Source organism: Coptis chinensis, chromosome 4 (assembly GCF_015680905.1).
Source record: "Coptis chinensis isolate HL-2020 chromosome 4, ASM1568090v1, whole genome shotgun sequence".
NCBI lineage: Eukaryota > Viridiplantae > Streptophyta > Magnoliopsida > Ranunculales > Ranunculaceae > Coptis > Coptis chinensis.
The window spans coordinates 65,291,719-65,306,621 of NC_141459.1; the positions used below are offsets into that span (position 1 = coordinate 65,291,719).

The 14,903-nt window shown below is 36.0% G+C and overlaps 1 protein-coding gene across 1 annotated transcript; it reads right to left on the reverse strand.

The window, feature by feature from the left end:
- Positions 1-581: 581 nt before the first annotated feature.
- Positions 582-1,823, reverse strand: LOC147504411 (protein FAR1-RELATED SEQUENCE 5-like). Its single transcript, XM_086605194.1, has one exon. The coding sequence runs from the start codon at positions 1,821-1,823 to the stop codon at positions 582-584; it is 1,242 nt and encodes a 413-aa protein (XP_086461320.1).
- Between the last annotated feature and the right edge of the window lie 13,080 nt (positions 1,824-14,903).

Genomic DNA, 14,903 nt, shown 5'->3' on the forward strand with positions numbered 1-14,903 from the left:
ACACCAACATCCTCATGTTTGTAAACTGAAATGATATGTCTACATGGAAATCCAGACGACTCAAATAGCCTACATGAACAGCTAGCATCCTACAATGCATCATTGTATCTCACAGTCAACATTTTTTGCCTATTCAAATGGAGACTCATGGTGTACACACGAATATTGTCACCCACATCTTTTTTACCGTCTGCAGTGCACATCACTTCGTCCTTTAATTGCTTCTTAAAACAATCAAAAGCAGCTCGCATATTGATAGATGCAGCCTGATTTGCATATTCGTTCAAGTGGGTATGAAGGACTGGTTTGGTTACTTTCGTCATCACCTCTTCCTCGTGCTCTCGGTGCCGGATATTTGCAACTACCACTTCTATTTTTCCAAACAACTCAAACAACTGCATTCCAACTTTCACATGAAGCCGGATTACAGAGTTTATACTCTCGCAACGTTGGGTGCTTCTACAACCGGCAAAGAACTCACCATGGAGATATGCTTCTACCCACATCTTTTTTTTCATGTATATCATGTTCACCCATTTGTTATTACTGACTTGGAATTTCTTCACGAGTGTTTCCCACCTTTATTCGAACTCATTGGACGAGCACTTCATAAACATAATAGAACATAAATCTTTTGAAAATCCAAGGATGTGGATATTTTTTAGGCAATTTTTCATAATGTGCCAACAGCACAAGCGGTGTTTCAAATTTGGGAGAGTAGATCTCATAGCCTCGCGTATCGCCGTGTCACCATCAGTGATCACTGAGTTAGGGTGATACATCGTGCCAACTAAAGATTTCAATACCCACTCGTAAGACTCAACACACTCACTCGTCAATAATGCAAAACCAAACACTACTGTTTGTCGATGGTTGTTTACTCCAACAAACACAACAATCGGCATCATGTACTGGTTGTTCTTGTATGTTGAATCAAACAACAATACATCTCCAAAGCAACTGTAGTCTGCACGTGAGGTGGAATCTACCCAAAACAGTCTAACCAGCTGCCTACCCTCGTTTAAGTTATAATTGTAATGAAATAAGGGATCTCCCTTCACCTTGTTATCCATGAAAGCCAGCAGTATGTTGGCGTCACCATCAATACATCGATTTCTCCTATCAAGCCCCATATGATTATACAAGACTTTCTTAAAAAAACCAACACTTGAGAAACCTCCAGCCCTATGTACAAAAACATCCATCACATTGCATTTATGAATACCAACATCAACTAGGCTCGTAGCAAATTGCAAATCTTCTTCACTTACATTTCTATGTGATCTTAAGAACATCGAGCTCGGATCTGGTATAAGTGGATGTGTGTGTTTCCCAATAAAATCCTTCATAACCCACAAATTTGATTCAAAATCATAACCAACTTCAAATCGGGCTTTACATTTAAACCTAGTGATGGCCTTCGACTTGCTGGATTCGATGATCCATTTTTTGGGTGTCACACTATTTACATTTCGTTCACCAGCAGCTGAGCATAGAAATCTCCGCTTAACACGAACACCATTTGTACGCATTCTATAAGTATCTTTACGAACACTAAAACTGACTAACTTTGCATATTGATTGTAAATTGTGAAAGCCTCCTCAGTGGTCTTGAACCGTATAAAATAGAATGTTGTTTTGTGTACTTTGAAAACTCTACTAGACTCACACCCATCACTGTCTCTATCACTATTCTCATGAATTTTAACATTTTCACCCTCCCCTATAGATGTCATATCCACAAAATCACTATCCGCATACGTAAAACTATCAAAACATGCATTTCGAAGCCAATCTTCTTCGTCATCAAAGAAGTGATTCATCATCGGATTGCTACATGAAACAAGTGCACTTTTAGCGCATATTCACTCGTTTTCTTACTCTATGAAGTAATCATAGTGGTAATAGTAAAAAAAACACATAAATGCTTGAACAATAGAATGGTCAGAACCAAATAACTATGGTGCTCAAACCATATACCACTTTGGAAAATTTCAATGACAAGTTCATTTGATTCAATGTTAACTTCATTTGACATTAGAAACAATCAATGTCTTTATTCATTTGACATTTGATAAAAGCTCAACCTGATACACCTTTCTAACTGTCATAATAATACTGTGCATCACTTTTTAAATGAACAAAAGAGCAAATATGTGTGATTTACGGTTCCCTAGACACTTTGCATTCAAATTGTCCAAATCACACACCATTCCATTGTGAAATTTTACCTAGAGATAAAAAAGAGAATGAGCCAAACGAGAAATCAACTAACCTCATACTTATAATTGTTGAAGATCAAAGTACACTACGAGAAATGGAAGCAAGAGTTCTCCAGTTGAAAGGATTTTAGTGAGAGGAAAAGTTGAGTTCGCGCCATATGGAGGTTAGAGGGAGAGAAGATGTGTTGTTACTTTCTTACCCTTAATTATTCCTTTTTCTTGTAGCATACTCCTATTAAACTACTAGATGTAGCATACGCCTATTAAATGACTAGATGTAGCATAATCCTATTAAAGTGCTACATATAGCATACTCAGATTAAAGTAGTAGATGTAGCATACTCCTATTAAACTACTATATGTAGCATATAATTAAGTATCCAACAACAAATGAGCTTGTAGTCTACTTTCCATTACGTCACTAAACTAGTTCTTAAACCACTATATATATCATACCCGACCTCATATCATACCATTTTTTTTTGATAAGTGAATTTTATTGAAATATGATAATCTGGAGACAGTACAGAGGAAGTGAGAGAGAGCCACCTATAACAACACATTGTTACAAACAGCAATGCACCCTCAGTAATGGGCAGAAACTAATTAGTCACCAGTAATGAAAAGTTACCAGTGGAGAACCAAGTCCCTAAACCTATAATGCTTCCTCTTTGTTATGCTGTTAGGGTTTTTCGTTTTATTGTTGTTAGGGTTTTTTTTTTAGTAAAGGGATAAAGAAAGCTTCTTCGTTGTTGGTTCCATTATTATTGTATTACTAATGATGGTTTTTTTAGGAGGCTTTTAGGATGGAGAAACTTCTGAAATATTTCGAATTGCCACTGACATTATGCAATGGAAAGTTATTCATATTTGTTTCCGAGGGAATAATTACATGATCAATGATAACTCCTTCGGCTTCAATAAATGCATAGGAATCTTACACTAGAAGTAAAGAGGAACCGATCAAATTCAATGTTTAAAAACTGTTAGAAGGTTTGTTTGTCCCCTTGTTTGTTTGCTTGTTTTTCTAGGCTCCCCTTGTTTCTATTTCTAGGTATTTTAATCTTTTTGGTTTTTTCTTGTTTTAGCTTTCTCATTATATTATGATAAGAGCCCAAAACTGTAGTTTTAACCCCTTAACAATCGTACTTTTAGACCAATTATGTGAATAATAAGTAAGAGTTAATACTGATTACGTGTTTTTATGCATTTCAGGCTTCAAAGTCCATTATGTGTAGAAATGTGCCACTTTAGCGAGATAAAGGAGCAAAGGTCGGTTGCTAAGGAGTTCTATGATTAAAGGCCAATTTTCAAGAAGACAAAGCCTCTGTAAAGCCCGGTCAAAAGATGAAAAGTCAAAGTCCACGCGGGCATAAATAGTTCACAAAGTCAGCAGAACTTCCAAAGACCATATCTTTGGACTCAGACCTCGGAATTGGGCCTACCTTACGACGAAAAGACTGGTTCAGAAAGAGCTTTCCAATGGTCTAAGCCTTGACCCAATCAGAGGAGTATAAGTGGATGAAGAGTTTGTCAAAGCCAACTCCAGCTGGAGAGGCCTTTTTGGACTGAAAGAATTGGGTTTTGGGCCTGATTCTCTGGCCCAAAACATGGCTCCAAGCCCATGCACGATTTTGGATCTGAAACATATAAAAACAAAGAAAAGCTTAGTTCTTAAGTTATCTAGTTTTATTTAGAAAACTAGTTCCTTGTAATGGTAGCTAGGGTTAGATTAGAATAATTTAGATCTAGATTTAGTTTTACATTAATTCATTAGTTAATTCTTGTTCAATTTTAGTATTACATTATTGTTATTCATTTGATTAGATTAATAAAATAGTTTATTATTATTCAATTCGGTTTTTTGTCATTACATTTATAGATCTAGTTTAAATTCTTGTTGATATCATTTCTTAATTATTAATTAGATTTCAATTATTGTTTGTTAAATTAGTAAAGTTGGAATCTTGATATTATGTTTAGTTTAGATTCATATGGAAATGATTGTGGAATGATTCTCAGCTAAACCTCCATTAGAGGGGGTTGCGAAGCCTTGATGAAAGCTTGATTTGTGTTAGCGTAGAATAGTCATAATTTCTTTCCACTCTAGAAATGATTAGTCACCATGAGAATGGGTTTAATCGTTCACATGCTAGTTATAATTGGTATAAATGCCATGTGTAATTAGGGATTAGGAAGAACCAATTGTTTCTGAAGCGATTCAATTCGGATTCTGATTCTGACGATTAATTGGCCGTTAGCAAGTTAAGTTGAGTTAAGGTGGAATCAAATCCCCCCTAATTCCTTATCATAGAATCAACGTAGTATTTCTGTAGTTGAATTATCGTATCTTGTTAGTATAAATTGAATCCGTAGTATAATCGTAGAATAGAAATTTCACATAACACATTACTCTCACCATTGTTCTTTGTGTTTGTTCAATTGAATTTGTTTAATTCTTGAGAGTTAAGAGTGGAACGAATCCTGACTCTATATATATTGAATAAATCTATATGTGAGAGTAGGAAATAAAATATTGATACCGTAAGAATAAGGTTAGAGTAATCTAATTGAGTTTTTACGGGTTATCAAATGGCGCCGCTGCCATCTTAATCTGGTTCAAGACAAGAATTCAATTGATTGAATCCAAGGGGAAATCCCCCATTCTCTACCCACCCACCCTTTTAAATTTTCATTCCTATTTCTTGAATTTTCGGAACTGTTCACTATTTTAGGCATAGGGGCTGCGGATTCACAGAGGAAAACACTGCAGTAAAGGTATTTGTAAATTTCTAAAAATTCTAAAAATTACAGGTGTAATCCTTAATGTGTTATTGATTTACTGTAATGTTTTCAGAAATTTCCTAATTGTTTTACCTTGTGAACAAATATGATCTTTACAGTGCTGCATTTCAGTTTTCAAACCGTGTGTTCTTGGAAAAACTATCGAGTAAGGTTAATTAGGCAGTTTTAAAAATTCTATAATTTTTACAGGAGTATCTATCCTACGTCAGGAGCTTGCAGTAAAAATTTGACGAGTTTTTCAATTGTTTTGACCTCCTAAATAGTGGAGTGTTTCCCGTGTATTTCTGTAGTTTTGCAAACACTTAATTTCTGGAACACCAGCTCATAAGGAGAGTTTGTAGAACTCCAATTTCTCTAAAAGTTTTACAAGAACAAGTAGGATCTGTCAGGAGTCTCCAGTATAATTTTGGAGATGTTTTTCTTTGTTTTGATGGGTTAACTATTCGGTTATTTGTATTGTGTCCGAAAATTGTTTCACAAAGTTTGAAGGGAAGTAGAGGGACTTTCATAGCTCCCATTGATCTAAAATTTAACAGGCTACTTGATAGACGTCTTAGAAAACTACTGTAAAAATTTCAAATTTTTTGGAGGACGTTAACTTTACTGGAATTAGAGCCAAGCCACGAAGCTGGCACTCAAACGCTGGAACTCGAAGCACTGCAAGGCTTCAAACAGAGCTGACCGCACCCTAAAGCTGCTGAATTTGCCCGATTTCCTTAGGTTTGTTCCAAATTTTCATTTCTTCAAGTCATTCAGTGTTTCTAACATCATACAAACACTGAGAACGCGTATACAAGACGCTATTCGTAAGCGAAGCAAGGAGGCATTCAGGTACTCCTTCTTTCCTCCTTGTTTCTTAATCGGGAGGAGTTTTAATTCTAGTATAATCAGGCTTGTTTTCTTAAAACAAAATACCACACGCCTATCTAGAAATGTATGCTTAGAGTTGTGGTTGCATATTAATTGCCCTATAATATATTTGAAAAACCAATATGGCATATCAATATGTAGACCAACAATCATATGATAATTATGCAAACCCTTCACCATGTTCATCTTTGTGGTAGTCGACCATTGGGCTTCTCAATGCCCATCATATCAAGAGCAATCTTGTAATTATTATGGGAACCCTTCACCATGTTCATTTTGTGGTAGTCCTGATCATTGGGCTTCTCAATGCCCATCATATCAAGAGCAATCTTGTAATTATTATGGGAACCCTTCACCATGTTCATGTTGTGGTAGTCCTGACCATTGGGCTTCTCAATGCCCATCATATCAAGAGTCTGAGCCTACTACAGGATATAATAATAATTATGAGCCTCAATTTTCAAATTTTATAGTAACTCATACAATTAAGAGTTTTCTAGTCATCCAAACTATTCATGTAATTCCACCAATAACAATCAACCGACCATTCAAATTTCAACCTAACCCATCACAAGATGCGACATCAACTAGAGTCACTCAAACGCCAATAACTATGACTATCAAACACCATACCAACCAGACCCACACCACCAAGCTTCCCTCAACTAACAACATTCGATGAAATAATGGCCCAAAACAAAATAATACTTCAGAAATAAACGGAACCTAAAGATACTAGGTTCACCTACGCATGGACATTTCTACCATGCGGAGATCGACACTATTCCCATAACTAACCCAGTCAACCTAGTTCACACCTACCCTACATTTTCATGAACCATTACCTTCCGAAGACCCTCCCATTAACCATGATATTAACTCCACACCCCACCTGGATGAGGAAATTCTTGTAGACGACTCTTTAGGACTAGTTTCGGATGACCACTCAAACTTGAGCGATGTCTCCGAGGAACTTCCCACTGATCCACCTGACGATGAATATAATGATGACACTTTAGAATATATTTATAAAGGTGTGACGAAGGAAGAATTTGATAACTATTGCCATTCTTGTAATATGGACCCTCCTGTTGAGCATGTCCAGGCCTTTGAGTTTGCTAACCACACTCGGCTGGATGATGTCTCGACACATTCGAATGAGGCCATTGAGGATACTTGTAGTGTTTTAGAGGAAGAGGGTGAGGACATGGAGATTAACCATTCAAATCTAAGGCATGAACAAGTTAATGTGCAAGAAAACGAGGAAGTTACATATTTAGAGCAATGTGAATCTCAATTCAGTTTGGCAGCTGAGGAAATAACAAGGAAAGAAATAGAGAAAAATCTTAAAGATCAAGCCACGAACCACAACCTTGTGGATTCAGCTAAGCCAGATGTAGAGTTCTTAAGAGCATGTGAGGATCCACCACCCGATGAACCACCAACCAACCACTATCCACCTGAGTTACCACCTCCTATAATCCAACCATCTACCACAACTAAGCCATCCATTCACCTACCATTTAAAAGGAACCTCGATTTTGCCCTTGAGCCAATTGCCTCAGAGACCATCTATAATTTTTTCAACCCTCACAGTGAAGAGTGTTTGCCTAGCACACAATCCTATGAGTACACCATTCCAGTAATTGAGAGACAAGCTCTGACCGAGTGTAGTGAGAAACCTAGTTTGTCTTATTTTTCCTCATCTGAGCTTCATGAAAGACATCAGGATCCACACTTCATTCCCTTCTCACCTAAAGTATCGCTAATTCATCTTTTTGGTCATTCCAACTATTTAAAACAATTATAACATGATGGTTTGCATATGTTCTTTGATAGGATGCATAAGTTTTCATTCCTTCGCTTACATGTTTGCTTCCAATTATACAACATTATTCTGTTTGGGGGTGCATTTTGTATCATGTTTTTATGGCTAGACCCCAACTCTTCCGACTATTTGTTTATAGTTGACCACGATCATCCACTTTGTGCCACCCCAGTTTCATGCTTGTTTGGGGTGTGCAGAGTCTAGGGAATCGGCGTAAAATGACCCCACATTAAGTCTCGAATCGACTTTAAAAGACCCGTTTTAAAACAAATTTTTACAAACCTGTTTTCAAAAATTTGTTTGGGGGTGGGGTGTTTGGTTTTTCCATTCTTGATCACTCAAATTCCTATTCTTACCCCCACCTCGCTCCCTTGAAGAGTAGCTAGATTTCTTCTTGTTTGTTGTTTTGATGTTATTTTTTATTATTTTTAGTAGATAGGATGTTACGTTGTTAAATTTCGTAGTTAACTTTGAATTTGGTAGTTAAATGTTGTTTGAATTTCAATTTTAATATAATGTGGTTCTTTTCAAATTGTTCATGGATTTTATTGTTAATCCCACCTTCCCGAATTGTTTGGGGGTGGTATTATTTATTCTATCAATGATTTGTAGAAGATCCTCCATTTTAGAGTTTGTTTTGGAGTGAAGGTTGAGATTATTGTCGTAATTGACATACCTATGATTAGATGTGGTGGTAGGATGAAATCTAAGAGAGTTTAGAAGTTACTAGTCTAAATCCAGTATAAAAGATATTAGGGTTGTCATAGAATCAAGAATATGGGTTGTTTCGTTTCGGTTCGGAAATTTCATTTCGTCAATTGCCTTAAAACGCGTTTTGGAAATTTCCGATTCGTTTTTGGAAACCTAACCCTATATAAACTTCATTCATTCTCCACACACACACATCTCTCACATCCATCCCTCATTTTTCACTCCCAATTTTCGCTTAATTTTCCTTTCGACCGGCAAAGATAAAGCACCACGAGTGCACTGCGCAAGGATGGATGGACCTGCCTCTAATCAATCAGCTGCCGAAATTCTACCCTCGAAGCACTGCGCCCAAGTTGAGCGCGACTCGTCCCCAAAACACTGTAAATCCAAAAACACCCGAGCGCACCTGCGCCCAGAACTCAGTAGACGCGAAATTTCTGATTTTTTGCGTGGGTTGTTCCAGGATAGTTGCAACTGTTCTAGATAGTAGTTTTGTGATGACATCCCCGTGTATCATACCGGAACAGTCTTTCGAAGACTTGTTCCAAAGTGACACCTATGGTGCTTGGTTTCGTGAAGTAATCATACAAGCAGGATGGCAATCTTTAATGGTAAGTTCTGATGAACTTTACTCCCCTACACTTGCCTCGTATTTTTATAACCACTGTACATTTTTTTATCGGATGGCAAAACAATGGAGATAACTAAGTCCCTGTTGGCTTTTGTTATTGAGATTCCTATGCCTGCTAAAATTCAAGACCCATGGGGCTACATAGTTGATAATTTCTCTGCCTACAACTATGAGCTTTTACATGAGAATTATGGGTCCGGCATTTTTCGTGTAGAGGACCAAGGGACATATAATGTAGCCCTTGGTAGGTTGTCCCTTAATGTGATACGGTAATGTTCTTTATCATGCTAAACATATTAGGGGAGTGGCATTTTTCTTCTGCGAATGATGCCACTTGCATGTTTTCCTTGCTTTAGCTTAGGAACGCCTGCTATATGACCTTCCTAAGACCTTAATGTCTAGTTTAGCACGAGCCCATAGCATGATGCATAAGTATCTTCTTATGCCTATATTAGTTTGCCGTATTATGCTATGTTTTTTCCCTATTTTTTGTGGTCGTTTCACGGACTGGGTTGCGGTCGACATTGTGAGACCCACCAATTCTATTATTCGATCCTTTTGTGCAATGACTTGGCAAGGGTGGAGGATACAACCTCATCAGGTTGCACCTTACACCCCATCCGACCAAGTGGCGCTTAACAGGTTAGCATCCGTAGATGATAAATGGCGGCAAGTTTGGCAAATTATAATGGCATGGCAGGATGCGAAGGAACCTCACTTCTTTATAGAAAAGGAGGATGACGAGTAAACGCTGGAGTGGAGGTAAGTTTTTAGTTTCAGTTAGTGTTTTCTTATGTCCCAAGCAATTTAATTCTGTTAACCCCATAATGGGTGGAACTCTTATAGAGTTGCATCAGTTTTTTTTATTTCCTATATTAGTATGTTCTAACCTTGTTTTGCAGATGTTCCAGAATTTCACGCGTTTCCATGGTATTTTTTTACCCTCTTTATTTAAATGCTTTGAGGACAAAGCATGCTTCTTGTTGGGGGCATAGAAACACGTGTAATTAAGGCATCTGTTAGGATATAGATATGTATAATATGCATTTGTTTTCAAGTTAAAAATTTCAAAAATATAAATAAATAAGTTTATGCTATACACTTATGAATATTGGTATTGTTTTCTTTCTCTATGCTCTTAACAATATAGAAGTCTCACGTAGCTTTTGCATCATAATAATTTTTAGAAACTTAGGTTAATATGTAGGTAATAATCTTTGCATCTATCTATAAATATATTACATGAGTATCTATGATTGTTAGCAGTAAGTTTCTGAAATCTAGGCTAGAGTACTTATTCTACAAATCCTGTGAGAATATAGCCTAAAGCTTTATATGAGCGAAACATTTAAGAAATAACACAAGGGAGAAGTAAAATCCGGATAGAGAAATCACACGTTAACTTGCTTGATTACTATGCCATATCCTAAGCGAGAATTTAGGCCCTCTTTGGATTGATATAGTCAGAAATTCAAACCTATGAATTATTTTCTGCTAGTCGCCCCTCTGAGCCTTTCTTTAGCCTTCCATAAACCACAATTCCTTTACCATGTTACAAAAACAAAACAAAATAAAAAATTCAACTTACCCAATCTAGAATAAGTCTGAGAATAGAAAGAGTGAAGAAAGAAGAAGAGAAAAACCTGTGTAAACAAAAATTAGTTAGTTGCTTCAGAAAAATAAAAGAAGTTTCCATCCAAGGAAAAGAAAAAGAAAAATAGAAATAAAGAAAAACTCCAAAAATAGAATAAAAGGGAGTCAAAAGACAAAGAAAAGAAAAAGAAAAATATGGCTAAGGATGGAAACAAAGTATAGAAGCAAAAGAAAATAACAAGGTTTTCTCTAAGTTACATAATATGAAGACTCTATTATCTCAAACTTGTCCTTTTGAATATCCATTTCCTTCCTTCTTAAACCATCTCCTAATCCCCGCAACACCTAATAAAGACATCTAGCTCAATTAGGAATAGGTTAGTATGATAGTAAGTGGCAGATGTGTTTGATCGACTCCGGCTTCCTTGTTTGTCATTGAGATTGTAAGGTAAAGTGTGTCCACTGCACACTGGAGTAGAGAAACTTGAGCGGAAAAATCAGAGTGGTTTTTGTCTTGACATTTATGTGAGGACCTACTTAAGGACGCTATTTCGAGTTTTCATAAACGAACCTGCTAGGCATTTCATAGTATTACTTATAGTATATATATTTGTATCATAGATGATTGATTATTATGCATATATTAGCTTAGGTTTTTGACTTGGTTATTCTTATTCATTTGCTAGTGAGATGTATAGATAGTTGAGACATGAATGAGGAAACAATAGTTTTATTTCTTAGTCGTTGTAGTATAGATGAAGTTTGTGAGTACCTTCACTGGAAAACTCTCACGAGGCTATAACTCGTCCACTAGGGAATTCCTAGTGGTTTAAGGCCTTATTGCATATGGTAAATGCAATCGCACTCAGCGAAACGAGAGTAGTTAGAACTCCATTTTTGGTCACTTATTCTAATTTCTCATATTTGCTTGAGGACAAGCAAAATGCTGTTTGGGGGTGGTTTGATAAGAGCCCAAAACTGTAGTTCTAACCCCTTAATAATCGTACTTTTAGACCAATTATGTGAATAATAAGTAAGAGTTAATACTGATTACGTGTTTTTATGCATTTCAGGCTTCAAAGTCCACTATGTGCAGAAATGTGCCACTTTAGCAAGATAAAGGAGCAAAGGTCGGTTGCTAAGTAGTTTTGTGATTAAAGGCAAATTTTCAAGAAGACAAAGCCTCTGTAAAGCCCGGTCAAAAGATGAAAAGTCAAAGTCCACGCGGGCATAAATAGTGCACAAAGTCAGCAGAACTTCCGAAGACCATATCTTTGGACTCAGACCTCGGAATTGGGCCTACCTTACGTCAAAACGACCGACTCGGAAAGAGTTTTCCAAGTGTCTAAGCCTTGACTCAATCAGAAGAGTAAAAGTGGACGAAAAATTTGTCAAAGCCAACTCCAGCTGAAGAGGCCTTTTTGGACTGAAAGAATTAGGTTTTGGGCCTGATTCTCTGGCCCAAAACATGGGTCCAAGCCCATGCACGATTTTGGATCTGAAACATATAAAAACAAAGAAAAGCTTAGTTCTTAAGTTATCTAGTTTTATTTAGAAAACTAGTTCCTTGTAATAATTTAGATCTAGATTTAGTTTTACATTAATTCATTAGTTAATTCTTGTTCAATTTTAGTATTACATTATTTTTATTCATTTGATTAAATTAATAAAATAGTTTATTATTATTCAATTCATTTTTTTGTCATTACATTTATAGATCTAGTTTAAATTCTTGTTGATATCATTTCTTAATTGTTAATTAGATTTCAATTATTGTTTGTTAAATTAGTAAAGTTGGAATCTTGATATTTTGTTTAGTTTAGATTCATATGGAAATGATTGCGGAATGATTCTCGGCTAAACCTGCATTAGAGGGGGTTGTGAAGCCTTGATGAAAGCTTGATTTGTGTTAGTGTAGAATAGTCATAATTCCTTTCCACTCTAGAAATGATTAGTCACCATGAGAATGGGTTTAATCATTCACATGCTAGTTATAATTGGTAAAAATGCCATGTGTAATTAGGGATTAGGAAGAACCAATTGTTCTGCGAAGCAGTTCAATTCGGATTACGACGATTCGTCGTTAGCAAGTTAAGTTGAGTTAAGGTGGAATCAAATCCCTCCTAATTCCTTATCATAGAATCAACGTAGTATTTATGTAGTTGAATTATCGTATCTTGTTAGTGTAAATTTAATCCGTAGTATAATCGTAGAATAGAAATTTCACATAACACATTACTCTCACCATTGTTCTTTGTGTTTGTTCAATTGAATTTGTTTAAGTCTTGAGAGTTAAGAGTGGAACGAATCCTGACTCTATATATATTACATGAATCTATATGTGAGAGTAAGAAATAGAAAAATTGATACCGTAAGAATAAGGTTAGAGTAATCTAATTGAGTTTTTACGGGTTATCATATTACACTGACGAAGGTGAACAAATCCGAAAACCACAATTTTAGTAATACAAACTAGAGGACTAAAAATGAGTCATTGAAAGTAGGTCACTTATTTCAAGCATGATGAAGTACAGTTGGACCATATGAGTCATTGAAAGCAAATCACTTATTTCAAGCAAGATGAAGTACAGATGGAGTACATAGGTAATCTAAGGTAAAGGTTCACAACGTGAAATGACAGCAACAAATATACAGAAGAGCTTCCTCTTCTGGCCATTTAAGTTATCGATTCCAATACGACAAATACAAAACGGCAAGTATCACATTTAAAAGTAGCACCACCGCCTACACTCTCACATTCTAGGGTGTGTACCTGTTTTTACAACAAAAAAAATCATGTTAGTCTCAAACTTCAGAAACATGATGTATAAGAAATTGGATATAAATGAGTTCATAAGTAAAATTTCCACAACCTCAACTCAAGACATAAGCATAAACAAAACATTAATCTAATTCTAATTGGCGTCATTCTAAATGAACATGCAACATAAGCAATAGAGGTAAGAAATAAACAGGTTCACCAAGTACCTAAAGCCTCATGAGGAAATCTGAAATATGTTTCATCTCAAACCGGCATGCAGAGCTCTTGGATGCAATTGCTAGTTGCTTCTGTTGAACATAAAAGAAAGGACAGAGTAAACTAAACTAATATGAAGAGAATTCATGGTCCAAAGAAGCAAGAACAAGATATGTTAACATAACTGTAGATCTTAAGAAAACATTTTAAGCCCCACCCCCCTCCCCCCAACAAGGTCAGTGGCCATCAATTTCTAAGCAAACCCAAGAACCATGCATTTGTCTTTCGCAAAAATAAAACCTATTTAAGACTTTCCAACCACTTAATTAAGAACCCAATTAAGCTAGTCTTTCAACAAATACATAGGTAGACTACTCGCAATTTCAAGAACAATACAACACATATTATGTCATTACAACGCATCACTTGAAAGAGCACTTCTTCATATCTGAAAATACTTTTGCTTTTGCCCTATAAAGATGACTAAAAGTAGCAAGCATACATTGATTTTCTACAAGAACTTCTCATACCAGAAAACTAAAACCAAAAAAAAAAAAATAGCTTCAATTTCAGCTGATTCACTCAATTTACGAACATGAAACCTTGTTGATGTACTGATGTCCCATCTAATGCCAAAAATCCAAGAGGAAGACAGACCAAACTTGTAAATATGATTCACTACAAATACAAATACTGCCTATTATCTAAAAAATATGGCACAAATATTCATAGGGTTGGAATTTGGAAGATCAACTCTTAATTGGTGTGCAAAGAACAAACCAAATATCAGTAATGCAATTATTCTCCAGTAACGTACACATCACTATGCCATAGATAATTATGCAGAAGAAGAAATAAAATACGTATCTATGCCATCAACAATGAATTGAACTGTGTGTTTGAAATCCTTAGAGCAATTATAAAGGCGCGGGCACCGTATTATAGTTAAGAAAAACTATGTTGAAACCTTCAAAGTTTTGAAGTAGAACAGAGACTGATGAAGCTTTATTTGCATGTTAAAGTGAGTATCCCATTACTATATAGTAAAACTGAAACTACAATGTCTCACCTTACCAATTATCTTCTCTGTCTCTCGAGGATACCAATTTAATACCTTCATAGTGCATCCCAGAAGTAAGTCAATTTTCATCGATGTTATATGAGAAAAAAATTTGTGCATAGCTTACCTGGCCATTAACAAATCTGTTAAGCATCAATTTTTCCAGCTGTTTACCATGTACTTGAATTGTGTCTCCATCCCAAGCA